Source organism: Hypanus sabinus, chromosome 25 (genome assembly GCF_030144855.1).
Source record: "Hypanus sabinus isolate sHypSab1 chromosome 25, sHypSab1.hap1, whole genome shotgun sequence".
NCBI classification, from domain to species: domain Eukaryota; kingdom Metazoa; phylum Chordata; class Chondrichthyes; order Myliobatiformes; family Dasyatidae; genus Hypanus; species Hypanus sabinus.
The window spans coordinates 20945849-20968463 of NC_082730.1; the positions used below are offsets into that span (position 1 = coordinate 20945849).

Here is a 22615-nt window from a genome sequence, read left to right on the forward strand (position 1 = left end):
TGTGGGTTTGCTCCAGGTTCACTGCTTGCTTAAAGCTGTGTGGGCTGGTAAGTTAATTACCCACAGTGCATTGCTGAGAGGGAGAATCTGAAAGGAGTGATGGGAACAGTGGGTGAACTGGGCTCATTCTCCCTGTGCCTCTGTAGGTTTCCTTTGGGTGCTCTGGTAGCCTCCTACATTCCAAAAACTCACAGGTAGCAGTGGTGTATTTGGGTGGTGTAGGCTCGTTGTGCCGGAAGGCACTGTTACCATGCTGTATCTCTGAATAAAATAAATACAGTGACATGGGATTAGAGGTTGGTGTGGATTTAGTGGTCCAGTCGCTGAGCTGTATAATTCTGTCTATGATCACTGGATGGGAATGATATTGCAGTCCCAAACACGAGAGAATTTGCAGATGCTGGAAATCCAGAATAACTAACAGGCACACACACGCAAAGACACACACAGAGACACACACACACACAAAATTCTGGAGGAACTTAGCAGGTCAGGCAGCATCTATGGAAAAGTGTAAATAGTCGACGTTTCTGGCCAAGACCCTTCTTCAGGACTGTGGGGGAGGTGGGTGGAGTTGCCGGTATAAAAAGGTGGGGGAGGGATAGGAGGCTAGCTGGAACATAACAGATGAAGCCAAGTGGGTGGGAAAGTTGAGGACTGCAGAAGAAAGAAGCTGATAGGAGATTGGACAATTGGAGAAAGGGAAGGAGGGGACGGGGGAGGGGAGTAATGGGCAGTTGAGAAGAAGTAAAAGATCAGAGTGGGGAATGGAGGAAAGGTTGGTGGTGGTGGAGGGGAAGAATTTGGTTCACCAGAAGGAGAAATAGGCTGGAGGCTACCCAGGCGTATTATAAAGTGTTGCTCCTCCACCACTTAGTGGGGATGGGCAAATGGGCAAGGGATCACAGAAGGATCAATCCCCGTGGAAAGGGGATATGTGTTTAGTGGTAGGATCCCATCGAAGCTGGTGGAAGTTGTGGACGACAATGTGTTGGATGCAAAGTGTTGGATAATGTAACCATTTCCTTCCTTGCAGAGGAACAGTTATGCTGTGTCATATGGCTGGGCTTGTTATGTGTCATTAGTGATTATAATTCACTTGTGTTTTCCTGTTCCTCACCCCCTCCTTGTCACAGAGAATGTCCCCAGCCATGTTGTCAAACCAGACAGCTGCCCAAAGTTAGGTAAACATTTACATGCCATGATGAAACTAAAGATTAACTTTATTTATCACGCATACATTGAAACATTAAAACACACAGTGAAATGCATCATTTGCATCAGTGACCAAGACAGTCTGTGGATGTGTGGGGGGCGGGGGGTGGGGGGGAAGCTCGCAAGTGTTGGCATAGATCTGGTGCCAACAGAGCATGCCCACAACGCACTAACTGGTAGGTCTTTGGAATGTGGGAGGGACCTCGAGCACTCAGAGGAAACCCGTGTGGTTACAGGGAGAACGTGCAAACTCCTTACAGACAGTGGCAGGAATTGAACCCGGGTCAGTATCATAATGCACTACACTATCCACTATGCTACTCCGCTGTTCTCTACTCTACCATGCCACACTAATGATAATTACCAACTTTTTTTTTAAGAAAAGGACCACAGGTTTCCCCCACTATCCGAAGGTAGAGTGTTCCTATGAAACCATTTGTAAGCCGAAATGTCGTAAAGCGAAGAAGCAATTACTGTTAATTTATATGGGAAAAATATTTGAGCGTTCCCAGACCCAAAAAATAACCTACCAAATCATACCAAATAGCACATTAACCTAAAATAACATGAACATATAGGAGTGATATGATAAATACACAGCCTATATAAATTAGAAATATTGTATGTATGGTGTAGTGTCACTTATCAAAATCGATTTGGAGGGAAAAAAATTGGCACGTACATGCATGCGCACACAACTGCTATCACTGTAGTCTTTCTCGGGGGTAAACACACATATAAAATGGGCATCCGTTTTTTGTAAAAGCAAAAATCCTCTTTGGTTAGCGAAAACAGGTACTAATGTAGGTCTTTTGTAACAGCGAGCTGTTGTAAAGTGAACGTTCGAAAAATGGGGGCCACCTGTAGTCTGATCAAATCTTCTTGCATTCTCAGGATTTTCCTTGATGGTAATTCTACAGTCATTAAACCAGAGAGTGTTGCCCCGAATGCAGAGGGTGTGAGCAAGTACTCCACCAACCCGGGGGAAATTCAGTGTTGCGGACTCCTGAGTTACGAGGTGGGATCGTGCTTCTTTGGGGTGATGTTCGAAAACCCCATGGTGGAAGGAGAGCTGTGCAAGGCGATTGGTTTATATGTGACAGCTGATCCTGCTGAGCGAGACAACATGTATGGTTTGATCAAGAATGAGCAGCAGTCTGCTGTTCTCCAGCGCTTGGCGGTTTTTGGATCTAACCAGAACCAATCCATCTCAGTCACACTGGCTGGTATCCAGGTCACAGCCTCCATGTCCGGAGGCACCGACTGCAGTGTTAAGGTTATTGTCGGGGATTTGTCTCCATAATGCCACCTTTGGCCTTCCTTTATCTTCTAGTCAAGATGGCGCCAGCGAGCAATGATTCCTCAGGCGACATCTTTCAGATAGCTAATCTCTTCAATTATTTCACTTTCTTTATGCCTTGTGCTGCTTCTTTTGGTCTTGAATGCGTTATGGAAACTGTTGACATGCAGCTTGGAATTCAATCGAATAATCTAGCGCTCTGCTGTCCACGGAGAGGACTGAAAGCCACCTCATGGGGAAAGATCATGGGTGCGGGGCCATGACTGGCTCAGTTTTGAAGCATCGAGGCGAATGCAGAGGAGGTCAGCGGTCATTCTCCACGGAGGCCACGGGCTGTCGGGTTGGTGTCATGGAGGTATGGTGGTCGCTCTTCGTGGAAGGACTGAGTTTGATTCTGACCAGAGGATGTTTTCGGAGTTCTAAGATTTCTGTGATGATTAGACTGTATTGCTCTCTGTCAGTTTTCAGTGTTCTCTTTCTTGTTGCTGATCGGCAGGTTGGGGTTCCGGGTAGGGAATATGTCAGTTTTTGTAAGAGGGAAGGGTTGGGGGATTTGGGACCTGATGTTCTTGTTGGTTTTCCTATGTGGGTGATCTGCCAGTTTTTGTGATTTGGTGGGGTTGATGTTATCGTCGCTGTTTTTTTTTTGCAAGGGAGTGGTGTTGGGAATTTGATATCGTTGCTTTTTATTGGGAGGGAGGGATTGGGAGTTTGGTGTTAGCAAGTTTTGTTTCTCTTTCTTGTGGGGAGAGGGTTGATATTTTTTTTTCTTTAATTCATGGCTATCTGTAGAAGATCAGTTGTATTTTACCTGCATACTTTGACAATAAAGTGAACCTTTTGAAAACCTTTGATTGTATTCTACAGTGTCAGTACCAAGAGCTTGCCTGTGAGTAATCTGCCCTTGCACTTTGTGAAGGTGATATCCACCCATACCTCTCTGTCTATCATCCATTGCTTGCTGGTCTACTCAGTAGCTCAGTATTGAAATCTTTGTTCTAAGATTACTCTATAGTCTTCCACTCACCCCTATCTCTGACACCTGGGGGTGGGGGAGTGGGGATTACGTCTCTCTTGCATCTATGTGCACCATAATATCATAAGACACAGCAGCAGAATTAGACCATTTGGCCCACTGAATTTGCTCTGCAATCCATCATGGCTGATTTTTTTTTATCCCTCTGAAACCCCATTAATCTTCCTTCCCCCCCTCCCCGTATTCTTTGACACCCTTACTAATCAAAAACCTATCAACCTTCACTTTAAACATACTTGATGATTTGACCTCCACTGCCATCTGGGGCTCTCTAGCTAAAGAAACTGCTCCACATTTCTTTCCTTTAGGGTCATCTGTCTGTTCTGGGGCTTTGCCTATCTAAGAGTCTGTTAAATGTCCCTAATCTATCTGCCACTGTGCAGTTAGAAATAAAAAAAAATACAGCAGTGCTGCCCAATTACCACCCTCTCAGCTTCACTTCCACACCAAGGAAAGGAGCTGGCAGCTACATTCATAGAATAGTACAGATCCTTTGGCCCATGATCTTGTGCTGATATTTAACCTACTCTAGGATAAATCCCTTTTAGACTCTTCCATACCAATAACCATCCATCCTCCTATCATCCATTCCAGCATGTTCACTAAAGCTCAGCACATTAGCCCTTGCATTCATCCCTTTCCTCAAAACTCAGTATCAGTTTCCTTTAAGAAGCCGATCAGTTTATTCCCTTTAATTCCTTAGTGCAATAAAAAACAACTGAGCCCCTTATCTGGACTGACTTGTGTGGGTTTCAGTGAGGGCAAATGAAGATGGGAAATTCTCTAACTGTAATCACTTTCGCCAGTCTATCTTTTTCAGTGGCTTTTTCTAAATACCCTTTTACTCCTTAATAACATCTAATCTATTTTTTCTTACCAGAGATTGGTGTCCGCCTGAATACTGGGAAAGACTATCACTGAGGGTGGGGGTGGAAGGGGTGGGTGTGATAAGATATAGGAGCCGATTTAGGCCATTTAGCCCATTGAATCTGCTGTTGGTTGATGAAATTTTCCCCCTCAGGCCTAATCGCCTGCCTTCTCCCCATATCACTTAGTACCCTGGCTAATCAAGAATCTATCTACCTCTGCCTTAAATATGCCCAATAATATGCACAACCACCTGTGACAACGAATTCCACGGATTCGCCGTTCTCTGGCTAAGGAAATTTGTCCTCAACTCCATTCTAAAAGGACACTCCTCTATTCTCTGGCTGTGTCTTCTGGTCTTGTACTTCCCTAACATAAAAATCCTCTCCACATTCGATAGGTTTCATTGAAGTTTCCCTTCACTTTTCTGAATTCCAGAGGCCCAGCCATAAAATGCTCCTCGTTTGACAAGCCTTTCAAACCCAGAATTATTTTCATGAACCTCCTTTGAACTCTCTCCAATGTCAATATATCCTTTCTTAGAAAATGGGCCCAAAGCTGCTCACAATAGTCCGTGAGATCTCACCAGTGCTATATAACCTCAACATTATGTCCTTCTTTTTATATCTTAGTCCTCTAAATTAATGCTAAGAACTTATTTACCTGCCTCACCACAGATTCAACCTGAAAATTAACCTCTAGCAAATCCTGCATGTGGACTCCCAAATTTTTGCACCTCAGACTTTTGAATTTTCTCTTCATTTAGAAATAGTATACTCTTTTATTTCTTTTGCTGAAGTGCATGACCATACACTTCCTGACACTATATTCCATCTGCTATTTCTTTACCCATTCTTCTAATCTGTCTAATTTCTTCTGTAGCCTCTCTACTTCCTCAAAACTACATGCTTCTCCACCTATCTTTGTATTGTCTACAAACTTGGCCACAAAGCCATCAATTCTGTTATCTAAATCATTGTCAAATAACATAAAAGGAAGCAGTCCCAACACTGACCCCTGTGGAACACCATTAGTCACTGGCTGGCAACCAGAAAGGGCTCCCTTTATTCCCATTCTTCACCTTCTGACAATCAGCCATGCTCTATCCATTCTAGTATCTTTCCAGAAATACCATGGGCTCTTAACTTTAAGCAGCCTCATGTGTCAACTTGACAAAGGCTTTCTGAAAATCCAAGTGCAACATCCTGATTCTCCTTTGTCTATCCTGCTTGTAATTTCATCAAAGAATTCCAACAAATTTGTCAGACAAGATTTTCCTTTGAGGAAAACATGCTGACTACAGCCTATTTTAAAATGTGCCTCCAAAGTAACTTGAAGCCACGCCCTTAATAATCTATTCCAACATCTTCCCAACCACTGAGGTCAGACTAACTGGCCCATGGTTTCTTACTTCCATCTCTCTCCTTTGAAGAGTGGAGTTACATTTTGCAGTTTTCCATTCCTCTGGAAAAAATGCCAGAATCATTGATTCTTGAAAGATCATTACTAAGTGACTCCATAATCTCTTCAGCTACCTCTTTCAGTACCCTGGGGTGTAAACCATCTGGTCCTTTTGACTTAACTACTTTCAGACCTCGGTTTACCAAAAACCTTCTCTGTAGTAATGGCAACTTCACACACTTCTGCTCCTGACACTCTCAAACTTATGGCATACTGTTGGTGTCTTCCACAGTGAAGAGTGATACAAAATACTTATTCAATTTGTCTGCCATTTCCTGGACCCCATTACTACATCTCCAGCAGTCTGATATTCACTCTTCACTCTACCTCTTTTAAATGTTATGTTTTCTTTTGGAAATTTTGTTATCCTCTTTAATATTATTAGCCAGCTTATCTTTGTATTCCGTCTTTTTCTTCTTTATAACTTTTTTAGTTGCCTTCTGTTAGTTTTTAAAATATTCCCAATCCTCTAACTTCTCACTAATTTTTGCTCTCTTATATGCCCTCTCTTTTGCTTTTATGTTGAATTTGACTTCTCTTATCAACTGCAATTGTGTCATCGTTCCTTTAGAATACTTATTACTTCTTAGGATGCATAAATCCTGCGCCTTTCGAATCGCTTCCAGAAACTCCCGCCATTGCTGCTCTGTCATCATCCCTTTTGGTGTTCCTTTCAAACTAACATTGGCCAGCTCTTCCCTCATGCCTCTGCAATTCCCTTTACTCCACTGTAATACTAATGCATCTGACTTGAGCTTCTCTTTCTCAAATTACAGGTGAGATCTTTCATATTATGATCACACCCCTAAGTGTTCCTTTACCTTAAGCTCTTTAATCAATTCTGTTTCATTACACAACACCAAATCCAGTGACCTCAACCATGAGCTACCCTAAAAAACCCTCTCACAGGCATTCTAGAAATTACCCCTCTTGGAGAATTTTACTCAGCACCAACCTGATTTTCCCAGTCTACCTGCATATTGAAATCCCCCATGACTGTTGTAACATCAGACCATAAGTCATAGGAGCAGAATTAGGCCATTTGGCCCATTGAGTCTGCTCCACTATTCAATCATTGCTGATCCTTTTTTCCCCATTCTGGCCTTCTCCCCATAACATTTGATGCCTTGTCCAATCACGAACCTATCAAGCTCTGCCTTAAATACACCCAACAACCTGGCCTCCACAGCTGCCTGTGGTAATAAATACCACAAATTCACCACCCTCTGGCTAAAGAAATTTCTACGCATCTCTGTTTAAATGGACACTGCTGTAACCTGAGGCTGTGGACAGTGCCGTCCCATTCTAGACTCACCCACCACAGGAAACATGCTTTCCACATCTACTCAGTCTAGGCCCTACAATATTTGTTAAGTTTTAATGCAATGCCCCATCTTCTTTCTAAATTCCAGCGATACAGGCCCAGTGCTCTCAAACATTCCTCGTATGTGCGTGGGAGGACATGTTTGACAAATCTTATTGAATTTTTTGAAGAGGTTACTAGGAAAGTTGATGAGGGTAAAGCAGTGGATGTTGTCTATATGGACTTCAGTAAGGCTTTTGACAAGGTTCCACACAGAAGGTTAGTTAGGAAGGTTCAATCGTTAGGTATTAATATTGAAGTAGTAAAATGGATTCAACTGTGGCTGGATGGGAGATGCCAGGGAGTAGTGCTGGATAACTGTTTGTCAGGTTGGAGGCTGGTGACTAGAGGTGTGCCTCAGGACTCTGTACTGGGTCCAATGTTGTTTTTCATATACATTAATGATCTGGATGTTGGGGTGGTAAATTGGATTAGTAAGTATGCAGATGATACTAAAATAGGTGGTGTTGTGGATAATGAAGTAGGTTTTCAAAGCTTGCAGAGAGATTTAGGCCAGTTAGAAGATTGGGCTGAAAGATGGCAGAAGGAGTTTAATGCTGATAAGTGTGAGGTACTACATTTTGGTAGGACTAATCAAAATAGGATATACATAGTAAATGGTAGGGAATTGAGGAATGCAGTAGAACAGACTGATCTAGGAATAATGGTGCATAGATCCCTGAAGGTGGAATCTCATGTGGATAGGGTGGTGAAGAAAGCTTTTGGTGTGCTGGCCTTTATAAATCAGAGCATTGAGTATAGGAGTTGGGATGTAATGTTAAAATTATACAAGGCATTGATGAGGCCAAATTTGGAGTATTGTCTACAGTTCTGGTCACCGAATTATATGAAAGATGTCAGCAAAATAGAGTACAGAGGAGATTTACTAGAATGTTACCTGGGTTTCAGCATGTAAGTTACAGAGAAAGGTTGAACAAGTTAGGTTTTTATTCTTTGGAGCATAGAAGGTTGACTTGATAGAGGTATTTAAAATTATGAGGGGGATAGATAGAGTTGATGTGGATAGGCTTTTTCCATTGAGAGTAGGGGAGATTCAAACAAGAGGACATGAGTTGAGAGTTAAGGGGCAAAAGTTTGGGGGTAACACGAGGGGGAACTTCTTTACTCAGAGTGGTAGCTGTGTGGAATGAGCTTCCAGTAGAAGTGGTAGAGGCAGGTTCGATATTGTCATTTAAAGTAAAATTGGATAGGTATATCGACAGGAAAGGAATGGAGGGTTATGGGCTGAGTGCGGGTCAGTGGGACTAAGTGAGAGTAAGCATTTGGCACGGACTAGAAGGGCCAAGATGGCCTGTTTCTGTGCTGTCATTGTTAAATGGTATGATTCCTCCCTTTCATTCCTGGAATCATCCTTGTAAACTTCCTCTTAAACCCTCTGCATTGCCAGCACATCTTTTAGATGAGGTGCCCAAAACTGTTCACAGTACTCAAGGTGAGGCTTCACCAGTGTCTTATAAAGCCTCAGCATCGCATCTCTGTTGTTGTGTTCTAGACTCCTGAAATGAATGCCAACATTGCATTTGCCTTCCTCACCACCAACTCCACCTGCAAATTAACCTTTAGGATGTTTGGCACAAGGACACCCAAGTCCCTTTGCATCTCCGACTTTTTGATTTTCTCCCAGTTTAGAAAAGAGTTTGCACATTTATTTCTCCAACCAAAGTGCATGACCATGCATTTTCTAACATTGTATTTCATTTGTCACTCACTTTCCCATTCTCCTAATCTCTCTCAGTCCTTCTGCAGCTTTCCTGTTTCCTCAACACTCCCTGCCCCTCCACCAATCTTTGCATCATCTGTAAACTTGGCAACAAAGTCATCAATTCCATCATCCAAATCATTGATATGCAGCATAAAAAGAAGTGGTCCCAACACTGAACCCTGCTGAACAACACTAGTCTCTGGCAGCCAACCAGAAAGAGATCCTTTCATTCACATTCACTGCCTCCTACCAATCAGCCAATGATCTAACCATGCCAATAAATTTCCTGTAATATCATGGGCTCTTTAACAGCCTCATCTGTGGTACCTTGTCAAAGGCCTTCTGAAAGTCCAAATATACAACATCCACTGCATCCTGTTTATCTGTTCAATGTGTAATCTCCTCAAAGAATTTCATCAGGTTCATAAGGCAAGATTTTCCCTTATGGAAACTAGACTGACTTTGTCCTATCTTGTCTTGTGTTACCAAGTATTCCATAATCTCATCCTCAACAATTGACTCCAACATCTTTCCAACCACAAGTCAGGCTAATTGGTTTATTATTTTCTTTCTGCTATTTCCTCCTTTATTAAAGAGTGAAGTGATATTTGCAACTTTCCAGTCTCAGAATCAAGTGATTTATGAAAAATCATTACTACTGCCTCCACAATCTCTACTGCTACCTCTTTCAGAACCCTAGGGTACAGTACATCCGGTCCGATTGACTTACGTACCCTTAGGTCTTTTAGCTTTTTGAGCAACCTTCTCCTTTGTAATAGTAACTGCACTCGTTTCTCTTCCCTCACACTCTTCAACTGCTAGTGTCTTCCACAGTGAAGACTGATGCAAAATACTTATTTAGTTCTTTTGCCATCTCTTTGTCCCCCATTATTATTTCCCTGGCCTCATTTTCTAGTGGTCTTATACCCACTCTCATCTCTCTTTATTTTTTTACATATTTGAAAAGCTTTTACTATCCACTTTGATATTGTTTGCTAGCTTGCTTTCATATTTCATCTTTCTCCTCCTAATGATTCTTTTAGTTGCTGTCTGGAGGGTTTTAAAGCTTCCCAGTCCTTTGTCTTCCCACAAATTTTTGCTTTGTTGCATGCCCTCTCTTTCCCTTTTACAATAGCTTTGACTTCCCTTGTCAGCCATGGTTGTACTATTTTGCCATTTGATCTTGGAATACATCTATCCTGCACCTGTTTCATTTTCCCCAGAAACTCACACCATTGCTGGTCTGCTGTCATCCCTGCCAACATCTTCCAATTTACTTTGGCCAACTCCTCTCTCATACAACTGTAATTATACAACTGTAATTTCCTTTGCTCCACTGAAATACTGCTACATCAGACTTTACCTTTTCCCTCCTATCAAATTTCAAGTTGGACTCAATCATATTGTGATCACTGCCTCCTAAGGGTTATTTTACCTTAAGGTCCTTAATCAACTCCAGTTCATTACATAACACCAATCCAGTATAGCTAATCCCCTTTTGACAGGTATTTTCTATCTCCCATTGTAATTTGTAGACCAGTATTTGCTACTGTTTGGGGGGTCTGTATATAACTCCCATCAGGGTCTTTTTACCCTTTCAGTTCCTTAGCTCTGCCCACAACAATTCAAAACCCGATCCTCTGTCACCTTTCTATTGATTTGATTTCATCTTTTACCAACAGAGTCACACCACTCCCTCTGTCTATCTGCCTAACCTTTTGAAACAATGTGTATCCTTCGATGTTAAGCTCCAAGCTATAATCTTCTTTCAGCCACGATTCAGTGATGTCATACGTCATTCATGCCAATTTGTGACCGTGCTACAAGTTCATCTACCTTATTTCGTATACTGCATACGTTTAACTATAGCGCCTTCAGTCCTGCATTCACACTTTGATTTTGTCTGCCTTTTACATTGCAACTCATCTTGTTGACTGCAATCTTGCCCTATCATCAGTCTCTCCTTGCTAGCAGTCTCACTACACACTGTCTGTGTTTAGTAATGGTCCCACAGTAAGTTATTCGACGCATTGTCCAGCTCAGCTCAGAGTGTAATGGGCTGGATGTGGTAATGCCCAAAGTTATTGGGCATTGCAGGAAAAAAAAATTGGCTGAAAAACAAGCAATAAAATTTCAATAGCAAATATAAATCATTCTGTCCTCTGAATAGAACATTTTGCTATCTTAATTTTTAGCCTGCTAGTTTTTATTGTGCACCAAAATTGAAGACCATGGAACTATCTGAGAATCTGGAGTATCACTTCAGCAATGGCTTTCTTTCTCAAGAGCCCAAATTGTTCCTTCTTAATAAGAGCAATTTGAATAAACAGGCATATTTCAATAACCTGTGGAATATATCAAGTAATAACAAGATTGAACATTGAGGCAGACTTGAGCTGGTTTGTTTACTGTGTAGTCCAGAGCACCATTTATTGATTGGCATTGCATATGAGCTGAGAGCCTGATGTAATCACACACACTCCTCATTGCCGTGTTCAATTCTTTTGTTCTTTATTATTATGTGTTTTGACTGATAATCAAAAAAATCTAAAGCTTATTTCACTACTATTGCTGTTGAGCTTCAGTTCAACACACACACCACTGTAATTCAGTTTTGTTAAGGTAATGTGTGTTACTTGCACAATATGGAAATTAAAGTTTGTGTCTTTGCTTTTACTTTATTTATTTAGAGATATAATACAGTAACAGGCCCTTTTGCTCCAACAACCCCAAGTTGCACAATTACATCCATGTGACCTAGTAACCTGTACATCTTTGGGATGTTGGAAGAAACTGGAGCGCTTGGAAGAAACCTGCACCAACACGGGGAGTTCATATAAACTCCTTACAGACCACAGCGAAAACTGAACCGGGGTCGCTCATGATATAATAGTGTTACTCTAACTGTAATGCTACCATGGCACCTTGAAGAGGTTAAGGAACTTGAGTGTGGTATTTTTGATTTGTTTGTTACATCACATATTGGGGCCGCACATCCCTCTTTCTCCCCCCCCCCCCACTCCTGCTGCATCAGCCCAGGGCCTCCTGCCTGTCTCATCTGCTGTGACCGTGCAACACCTGGGGCACAGCTGGCACTTGGAGTGACAGCTAGGCGTCTGACAGACATTACTGATGACATCCTGAGTAAACCTGGTAACTGTTCCTGCTCTTCCTCTGCAACATTTGATTCATTTGGGCTCAACAAACCTCTCCAATGCCTTTACCTCTATCATTTGCAGGATGCAGTCCCACACCACTCCCTCCCATTCATAGCCAGAATTACTGGCAGGAGCTTCACATTCTATTCCCATGGAGTTTCCTTAAGGACAGATATTTAATTCCCTCATTTCTCATCTGTAGAGATTCTTTATATACTGGAGTTTAACATTAGGTTCCTCACATATGCTAACAGTATCTGCTCCAGCATACCACAATGACCTTGCCATCTTCACCATTTCTAAGCTATTTTACACCTATTACCGATTAAAAGAAAGCTCTTTAGCCAAAAATGCTGGAAAGACAGAAGCAATCATAAAGTCATAGAACACTACCACACAGAAACAGACCATTTGGCCCATCCAGTGCATGCCAACCTGATACCTAGCCTCATCTACCTGCACCTGGACCATATCCCTGCAAATCCTTCCCATCCATGTACCTATCCAAACTTCTCTTAAGTATCACAACAGAGCTCGCATCTACTACTTCCACTCATCTGCAATCCTACCATGCTCTGAGTGGAGACGTTTCATTCTTTGATTCCTCTTCAATATTTCGCCTTTCACCCTGAACCTGAGCTCTCCAGTTCTAGTCGCACGTCAACCTAAGGGGGAAAGGTTGGAGAAAAGGAAAGGAAACTACAAACAATAATTGAAAAGGCCTGGTGCACACAAAAAAAATGTCCTAAGACAGTGATGGATGCCCTCTCAAACTTTAGATACCTGCAAAGTTATTAAAGGATAGAGCAAAATTACTGCTGGAAATATCTAACAACCACCAATTTTCAGGACAAAATCCATCATCTACTTTTATGTCATTGAGCCAATTTATCATAATGCTTAATGGTTAAGTAATGATTCTTGTCACATTTCACATTTGCAGTTGTACCTGTTGGAGAAGTTATGGTTTAACCCCTTTTTATGTATAAAAATCATATATACTGAAATGATGTATAATGCTTTTAATACAACACTCATGAAAGGATACCCATTTTAATCTTGGAGTATTTTAATTATTTTGAGTTAATTATATCTTCAAGGAGTGATGCCTCAAAAAGACGGCATCCATCATTGAGGACCCCATCACCCAGGTCATGCCTTGTTCTCATTGTTACCATCAAGAAGGAGGTAGAGAATCCAGAAGGCACAAACTCAATGATTCAGGAACAGCTTCTTCACCTCTGCCATTCAATTTCTGAATGGACATAGAGCCCTTGCTACTTTTTTATTTCTATTTTTGCAGTACTTATTTAACTACTTTATGTATACATACTTTAGTTCACATTTTTTAATCAATTAATATGTATTGCATCATCCTGCTGCCACAAAGACAACAGATCAGTGATGTTAAACCTGATTCTGATTCTGAACTTTTTCATTTTTACTGAATCCGAAGTAAGATGGCAGTAAAACACAGGTGGAAGGAACATGATTTGTAAAGCCAAAACTGGCCTTTTCCAGGGTAAAGAACAAGCTATATCCTTCACTATAGGAGTTGTTTTGCTCCTGGTTGGAATTGACTGACCTAGTCCCTATCTGGTGTAGTTTTCAGCTAAAGCGGAATAACAAGTAATAGCTAAGGACATTCACACTAACAAAAGAGCGCACTTTATGTGGAAGAACATTAAGCAAAATATCATTCTTCGAAAGATAGTTGCACCTGAAATTAATGCACTGGAAAATTCATATGCGCATGGTACATTTGTTTTATTTTAGAGACACAGCCCTGCTGCTCAACTTACAACCGTAACTAATTAAACTACTAGCAGGTGCATCTTTGGACCAGAGCGCCTAGAGCGGGGGTCGGCAACCTGCGGCTCCCGAGCCATTTGTGGCTCTTTCACCTCTGTGCTGCGGCTCCCTGTGGCTTTGGGAAATAATTGGTCAGTATTTAATTAAAATGTATTTTATGTTAGTTTGTTAGCTTTTGAAATGTAATTCTAAATTTGAAGATTATGGTGATCTTGTACAATGTAAGTGTGGCGACACATTTTCTGACACATCCGAAACGGCTCTCAATTAGCCAGCATTCCGGCTAAGGGAGATAGCCTACGGGGGTTTGTGAGTACGTGTCTTTTGCAGCATCTGCGTCCATGGGGGCTGGGTTGAGGGAGGCTTAGAAGCAAGGCTGTTTAGTTCGAATAAAGTTATTCGACTGCAGTTTACTGACTGCCTGAACACACCGCTGCAACGTGTTTTTATCGCTATTAATATACGTCACCACTGCCAATACCTGACACCCGCCAGTGCGCGATTTCTTTAATTTTTCGATCCAAGGTAAGCCAACTATGGAGAATTCTAAAAAAAGAAAAGTGACTGAAGAAAACAGAACGTTTAATGATACGTGGACAGATTCATTTGCTTTCACTGTTGACGAGACTGGTTTACCGGTATGCTTAATATGCAATGAGAAACTAGCAAACAACAAAAAGTCAAATGTCGCAAGGCATTTCCAGAGTAAACACGCAGCCTTTGCTCAAAAATATCCGGATGGAGATGAGAGAAAAAAAGCCGTTTCGGAACTGATGCGGAAGGTTGATCTGAGCAAAAATCATTTCCAGAAATGGATGAAGTCAGGAAAATCAATATATTGCCGCTCAGGAAATAGTCAGGCACGGGAAGCAGTTTACAGATGGTGAATATATAAAAGAATCTTTCATTAAGATTTCAGAACATCTATTCACGGACTTTAAAAACAAGAGTGAAATTGTGCAGAAAATCAGGGATATGCCCCTCTCTGCAAAGACTGTCAAAGACAGAACCATAAAAATGGCAGAAGACATCACAAGACAGCAAATTAAAGACATCAATTCAGCTGTGGCCTACTCGATTGCCTGTGACGAGTCTAAAGACAAAGGCGATATTGAACAAATAGCGTTGTTCTGCCGGTATGTAAACTCTGCCGGGCCACAGGAAGAACTGATTGAGTTGATACCTCTAAAAGACCAAACACGGGGGGAGGACATCTGTGAGGCTGTCTTGAATTGTTTAAGAGCCAAAGGAATAAAGACCACCCATCTGGTGTCAGTAGCTACTGATGGGGCTCCGAATATGACGGGAACGCACAAGGGATTTGTGGCTTTACTGCAGAAGTCGCTGGACAGAAAGCTGTTGACTTTTCACTGCATCTTGCACCAAGAGGCACTGTGCGCTCAAACATTTCCTCCGGAATGCACAGAAGTAATGGATGTTGTCATTCAGATTGTCAATAAAATAATGGCAAAAAGTTTAAATCACCGTCAATTCCGTTTGTTACTGGACGAGATGGAAAGCGCATATTCTGATCTCCTGCTGCACAACAAAGTCCGGTGGCTGTCCAAAGGGGAGGTGCTGAAACGCTTTGTCGCGTGTCTGGAAGAAGTGAAAACTTTCCTGGGCAGCAAAGGGCTCAACTTTCCTGAGCTGGAACAGCCAGGGTGGCTGGAAAAGCTACACTTCATGGTAGACATGACAGCGCACCTGAACACGCTGAACACAGCTCTTCAGGGGAAAGGACGCACAGCCCTGCACATGTTGGAGGATGTCTTGGCATTCGAGCGCAAGTTGACAGTGCTTGCCAGAGATTTACAGAAAGGCACTTTGTCTCACTTCCCCAATTTGAGAGAGTTCAAACAAGGTCACGACATGATAATTTCGGAGTATTTACATTCTGCAATCATCGCAATGCAAACATCGTTTGGGAAACGCTTCTGTGAGTTCAGAAAGGAAAAAAACACATTATCCTTCCCGGTCACTCCCTTAAGCATCGATCCTTCCCTACTGAATACGACTGCATTGGCAGGTGTGAGTCAACCTGATCTTGAGATGGAACTGGCCGACATAGCCGACAAAGACATATGGGTGTCCAAGTTTAGACGCTTGACAGCAGACCTTGAAGATGTTGCCCGTCAGAAGGCCGTTCTTGCTCAGAATCACAAATGGAGTGATATTGAAAACCTTCCAAATCCGGACCAACTTGTGTTTGAAACATGGAATGCTGTGCCCGACATTTATGTAAACATGAAAAAGTATGCGCTTGGAGTCCTGTCGATCTTTGGATCCACATATGTATGTGAGCAGGTGTTCTCCAACATGAACTTTATTAAAAACAAACATCGCGCACGCCTCACAGATGACAGCTTGCGATCCTGTGTAAAGATGAAGGTGACGTCATACAGCCCTGATGTGCAGACGCTGTGCGCTGAGGTCCAGGAGCAGAAATCCCATTAACCAAGTATGATAAATATTTTAATTGCCTATTATTTTACTTATATTCATATTTTTTCATAGTTCAGTGAAATAGTCCTTTCATTTTTCAGGATGACAGCTGGCTGACGTTATTTTTGGTTTGCTGCTGGCGGAAAATTTAAGTTCGGCGTTTTTCATAAATACAAGAAGGACTCAAATAGACATTGAGTATTTTACTTAAAAGTAACTTTCAACCCAACGTCTTTTTTTCGGAGTTCAAAATGTTTTTGTTGCATGCAGAAATGTAATTTCGTTTTCTCTGCAGGAGTTCATCAATTTCATAAATGCAACACATTATAGTTTGTTTATACATAGCATAAAGGCAAAAAAAACGTTGTATGCAGTGTTATTTCATTTTAAATGTCAAACGGGTTTTGCGGCTCCCAGTGTTTTCTTTTCTGTGGGAAACGGGTCCAAGTGGCTCTTTCAGTGGTAAAGGTTGCTGACCCCTGGCCTAGAGGAACATACAGACTCCTTACAGACAGCGGAGGAACTGAACCTGGGTTGCTGGTGTTGTGATAGTGTTACACTCACTGCTACACCACCATGCCACACTGGGTCTGGCTCTGGGAAGGAGATGGAAAAGTCAGGAAGGGAAGGTGGAAGAAGAAGGAGAGTGCTGGCGATAGGGGATTCAAATGCCACTAAATGCATAAACACTGCTAAAACAACTTTAAATCATTTATTTATAAAGATGAGCCTCAGCCTTCAAATTTTAAATAGACCTTCTATTCTCCTGAAACCTTCATTATTATGTTCATTACCATTATGTTCAATTGAATTAGGCATAATGCAAAATTATGCAATTAATCAACAAACATTCAAAGCAATTTATTGAAACTGATGTATAATTGTTCACATTTTCCACATTTTGAGATGAACTGTTCAAATTTACATTCTTTGGGCATAAGAAACTAGCTCAAATAAAACATTTGAATGCTGGCCAGTGTCCAAGAGGGCTCTTTTTAATAATGTAGTCTCCTTTGAGGTAATTGCTAAAACTTGTTCTGTGGCGGTGCTAAAGTGTAGGAAATCATATGTAGCTCTGCTGGCCAGTGTTGGGAAGTTGCACAGGATCACTTCATCTAGTAAAGTGACCTTCTTTTATTGGTAAAGGGTGAGACCAGATCAGATTATTTGAAAATCCCAGCAAAAACGATTCCAATTGTTCAATTTGCCTAGTTGAAATGCTGCAGGACCTTAGCAGGTCAGGCAGCATTTATGGAAAGGAATAAAGAGCTGGTATTTCTGGCCATACCCTGGTGGGTCCTTAGCCCGAAATGTTGACTTTTTATTCCTTTCCATAGACGCTGCCTGACCTGCTGAGTTGCTCTTGTTCCATGATACCAATAGCTCCCAGAGCAGCTTGGTAGTGTAATGGTTAGCATAACATTTTACAGCACTGTCAGCAAGGAGTTTGCACATTCTCCCTGTGGCCGTATAGGCTTCCTCCCAGTTTCCTCCCAATTCCAAAGAGCTATGGGATAGGATTAGTAAGTTGTGGGCATGCTATGCTGGCACCAGAAATGTGGTGAAACTTGCAGGCTGTCCTCAGCTCATACTGTGCTGGAATTTAACATAAAATGGTGCATTTCATTGTATGTTTTGATGTTTCAATATACACGTGACAAATAAAGCTAATCTTTATACTGACTGTCAATATTCCATTCATCTGATGTACTTCTTGCCGCTTTGCCCGGGCACTGCACAGTACAAACTTCAATATCTTTCACGAGATGTAATGATATACCAATCTATGATGGTCACTGCACATTTATTGTCAAATCTTATTTGCTATTTTTGCTCCTATATTGGTTTCTGCAGCTTGCATTACATGATTACTGTCTGACATGAGAAGTAGCATTAGAATTAGAATCAGGTCTAATATCGTTGGCAAATGCCATGAGATTTAGTGTTTAGCGGCAGCAGTACATTGCAATACATGATATAAAAAGTATAAATAACAATAAAAAGCATATATTAAAAAAATAAGTTAAGTAAGTAGTGCTTAAAGAGCGGGATAAAATTACTGAGGAAGTGTTCATGTGTTCATTGTCCCTTCAAAAGTTTGACAGTGGAAGAGGAAGAAGCTGTTCTTGAAATGTTCAGTGTGTGTCTTCAGTCTCCTGCACCTCTTGCCTAATGGTAGTAGTGAGAAGAGGGCATGATGAAGGTCTTTAATGATAGATGCCACTGTTTTGAGGCTCTGCCTTTTGAGGATGTCCTTGATGGTGGGGAGGCTAGTGCCTGTGATGGCAGTAGCCATCTGACGAGATGAAGCCATGGTGACCGGGGGATAAGCTGTAAGCAAGGTTCTCTGGTCAATGAGTGAATGGGAGTAGTTGAGAACATAGGCAAAAGAACCCAGTCAAAAGAGTGGGATAGTTGTGAAATACAGAGCGGGAAGACTTGACCTACTGGGCAAGTCCTCCACTCCCTGAGAATGGGAAAGAGAGCTGAGGCAATATTACAGACGGATGAGTGACACAGATCCAGATATCTAATTGATTGATGGTGTACATTTCGATATCAAGTCCAGAAAACGACACGACCGGATGGAAGATGAGGTCTGTTCCTTAAGCTTGCATTGCCTGTCATTGTGACGAGTGAATATCACCTGGTCTAATTACATGGACATCATGGTCAAGAAAGCTCACCAAGTTTTCCCATGGCTCCTTCACCCTTATCAACGCACAATAGAAAGCATCCTACCTGGAGCTTGGCGTGGCAGCTGCTCTCCCTGAGATGACAAGAAGAAGTGAGCTGTGGACACATCACAGAAACCAGCCTCCCCTCTGTGAACTCTCCCTATAGTCCCGCAGCCTCAGTAAAGCAGCCAGCATGACCAAAGATCCCACCCACGCCCGACATTCTCTCTTCTCCCCTTTCCCATAGGGCAGAATATAACAATGCCTGAAAGAAAGTACCACCAGGCTCAAGGACAGCTTAAATCCCACCACTATCAGAGTCATGAATAGACTTATTGTATAATAAGATGGATTCTTGGCCTTCCAATCTCCCTTGTTGTGATTTTGCACTTTACCCACACTGCACTTTCTCTCTAGGTATTGCATTTTATCTGCATTGATATTGTTTTACATTGTTCAACCTCAATGCAGCATGTAATGATTTGATCTGTATGAACACCTTGCAAGGCAAACTTTCCAATTCCAATACATCAAATTGGAAGGCGTGCAAGTGAACTGCTGCTTCATATAGAAAGATTGAATGGATCTCTGGCACTGCAGAATCAACGCAGATGGAGTTAGCCTATCGGAGAGGAGAAGTTGAGGCACAGGAGTTCCAATGCCTATACAACCGTTTGCGAGGTTGGATTGCTCTGGGTACCAAGCTGATTTGGAGAAATCGAGAGCAGCTTCGGACTGGGTGGTGAAACCTGGGCCTGGAGTGAGTCTCCGGGCAGTGAGTTCTAGGCCCAGAGCCTTTCACACAGTGGTACCAGGTCCTAATGTGAGGTACCATACACTGCTTGGACTATTTAAACGATATACTGGAAAGCCGGGCCTTTGGGATCGGAGGCAAGAGTCCATTTTGCTTGCTCTCCCACGATGTTCACTCCTCTCTCCATGGCGCTGAGGCTATGAAGACTATTCTGGCTGCTGTGTTCCATGCCCACTAATATGATGGACTGATACTGAGGCTTGGGCCTACTCCAGGATGGTTCAAAATTCAGGTCTAAGGACTGATTTTGGTTCAAAATGTTGTTGCTCACATGATTTCTGTGTCTACCCCCCACCCCCCGTGCATTGGGGATTGGTCTTTATTTTTCTTTAATGGGTTCTTTCAAATTTCTTGCCTTGTGGCTGCTTATAAACATACTAATCTCAAGGTTGCATAATTTTTATACTCTTTGATAATAAATGTACTTGGAATGGTGGCTTGGCAAGAGGTGAAATGATGAGTGTTGCATTGTCTGTGGTCAAAAGGGAAAGTACCATAAAAAGTTGGGAATGGAAGAATAGACTGGATTCACAAAGGGAATGTTCCTCCGCAAAAGCTGAAAGAGGAAGATGGACTACCTTTGAAAGTGGTGTAAATTGCAGAGAATGAGCTCGTGATTGTAAAGGCTGTTGGAGAGGAAGAAGGCCAGGGAGTGACAGTAGAGGCACCAGAAGAAGTGAGATGAGGTCCAGGGCTTTGTTAATGGTAGAGAGGAAGCCATTCTTCAAAAGGAAAGAAGACATTTCATAGGCATCAGTGTGGAAGGTGTCAAAATTGGAGCAAATACAGTGGAGATGAATGGACTAGGAGAATGAAATTGAGACCTTAAACGAGGCAGGGTGGGTTAAAGAAGGGTCAAACTGTTTAATTACAGTAAAGTTGCTTGAGATACATATCCTGATGAAGGTTCTGGGACTGAAATGTCGACAGTTTACTCATTGCCATAGATGCTGCCTGACCTGCTGAGTTCCCCCAGAATTTTGTGTGTGTTGCTTTGGATTTCCAGCGTCTGAACATGTTCCCATGTTTGTGATACTAAGCAAGTAGCAGCGGTTATACCAACTTTATTCAGACTTTTCAAACTGAAGGATTAAGGCAAAATAATCTGATCTATGATAAGAATTTGAATAATGGACCATTGCCAATTTAAACATCTTCTTGCTACATTATCCAGGTAATATTATTATGGGAATAATCTGTGAACAGAATGGCAATCAGGATGTTCAGTATTGAGATAGGCTTCAGTATCCGGTAATATTTAGCTAATATGTTTTGGCATCTATAGCAAAAAGCGATATGCAATCATTCAGTTGTTAATAGACATTTATGTCACTGAGGAGTATCTGACTATGCCTCCGGCTGTATCTGTGCCAGTTCATCAAGTACTATAGTTGACCTTGCCCCTTACTGTTAAATATAGAAACTACAATTCAGGATCTTGTCTGGAAATGGATGTAATAAGCTAAAGTTGAATCATTGAAGGATGTTCGATGGCTGTGGTTATCTCCTCTTACAAAGTGAAACCAAGTGACTCAGGTGATAAAAGGGTTCACTTCTAGATAAGCACAATGCCTTCGCCGCTCACTTCACCTGTCAAAACATGGACGAACCATCAGAAACTCTCGATGCTCCAGTTATTTTAGTCTCTGAGGCTGACATGAGAATATTCTTCAGGAGGGTGAACCCACAGAAAGCTTGCGTCTCAGATGGGATACCTCGCCGAGTACTACAGACCTGTGCTGCTGAACTGGCTGGATTGTTCACTACTATATTTAACCTCTTGTTTCAACAGTCTGAGGTCCCCACCTGCTTCAAGCAGGCTTTAATTATACTTGTGCCTAAGAAAAATATAGTAACCTGCCTCAATGACAATCCAGAAGCAATGATGAAGTGCTTTGAGAGGTTAGTGATGAAACATTTCAGCTGCTGCCAGAGAAGCTATTTGGATCCGCTCCAATTTGCCTCCCAGCACAACAGGCCCACAGTACATTTCATTTCATTGGCCCTTCACTCAACTCTGAAACATCTGGACAGCAAAGATGCATACATCAGGATGCTCTTTATCAACTGCAGATCAGCATTCAATATTATCATCTGCTAAAAACTATTCAATAAGCTTCAAGACCTTGGCCTCAATACATCTTTGTGCAATTAGATCCTTGATTTCCTCACTTGTAGACCCAGTCAGTTTGATTGGCAACAAAATCTCCACAATCTGCATCACACAGGTGTATCACAAGGCTGTACTCACTTTACACTTTTATCTGTGTGGCTAAGCAGAACTCCAATGCCGTATTTAAATTTGCTGATGACACCACAGGGCTAGGAACATTAAATTCCTTGGTGTTAGCATTTCAGAGGAGCTGTGTGGGCCCAGCATGTCAGTGTAATTGTGAAGAAAATTCAGCAGTTCTGAAAATTCGGCATGACATAAAAAACTTTGGCAAACTTCTATAGATGTGAGTTGGAGAGTAAATTGACTGGCTGCATCACAGCCTGGTATGGAAACACTAATGTCCTTGAATAGAAAATGCTGCAAAAAGTCCATCAATGGTGGGAAGATAAGGCCATACACACCATTGAGCTCATCTGCACAGAGCCTTTTAACAGGAAAGCAACACCCACTGTCAATGACCCCTACCACCCAGGACATGCTTTCTCCTCACTTCTGTCATCAGAAAGAAGGTACAGGAGCCTCAGGATTCATACCACAAGGAAGGGTTATTACTCTCCAAGTATCAAG

At 42.0% G+C, this 22615-nt stretch overlaps 1 protein-coding gene across 1 annotated transcript; it reads left to right on the forward strand.

Moving 5' to 3' along the window:
• The first annotated feature begins 14078 nt into the window (after nucleotides 1-14078).
• On the forward strand, nucleotides 14079-18104 carry LOC132381088 (general transcription factor II-I repeat domain-containing protein 2A-like). The gene is made up of 2 exons (XM_059950282.1): nucleotides 14079-16396; nucleotides 16482-18104. Exon 1 carries the CDS (start codon nucleotides 14911-14913, stop codon nucleotides 16390-16392), a length of 1482 nt encoding a protein of 493 aa, XP_059806265.1. The 5' UTR covers nucleotides 14079-14910; the 3' UTR covers nucleotides 16393-16396; nucleotides 16482-18104.
• Nucleotides 18105-22615: the final 4511 nt, after the last annotated feature.

Bases quoted from the DNA above. Each gene is read 5' to 3' on its own strand.
- LOC132381088 (XM_059950282.1), top strand. From the start codon at position 14,911: ATGCCCCTCTCTGCAAAGACTGTCAAAGACAGAACCATAAAAATGGCA.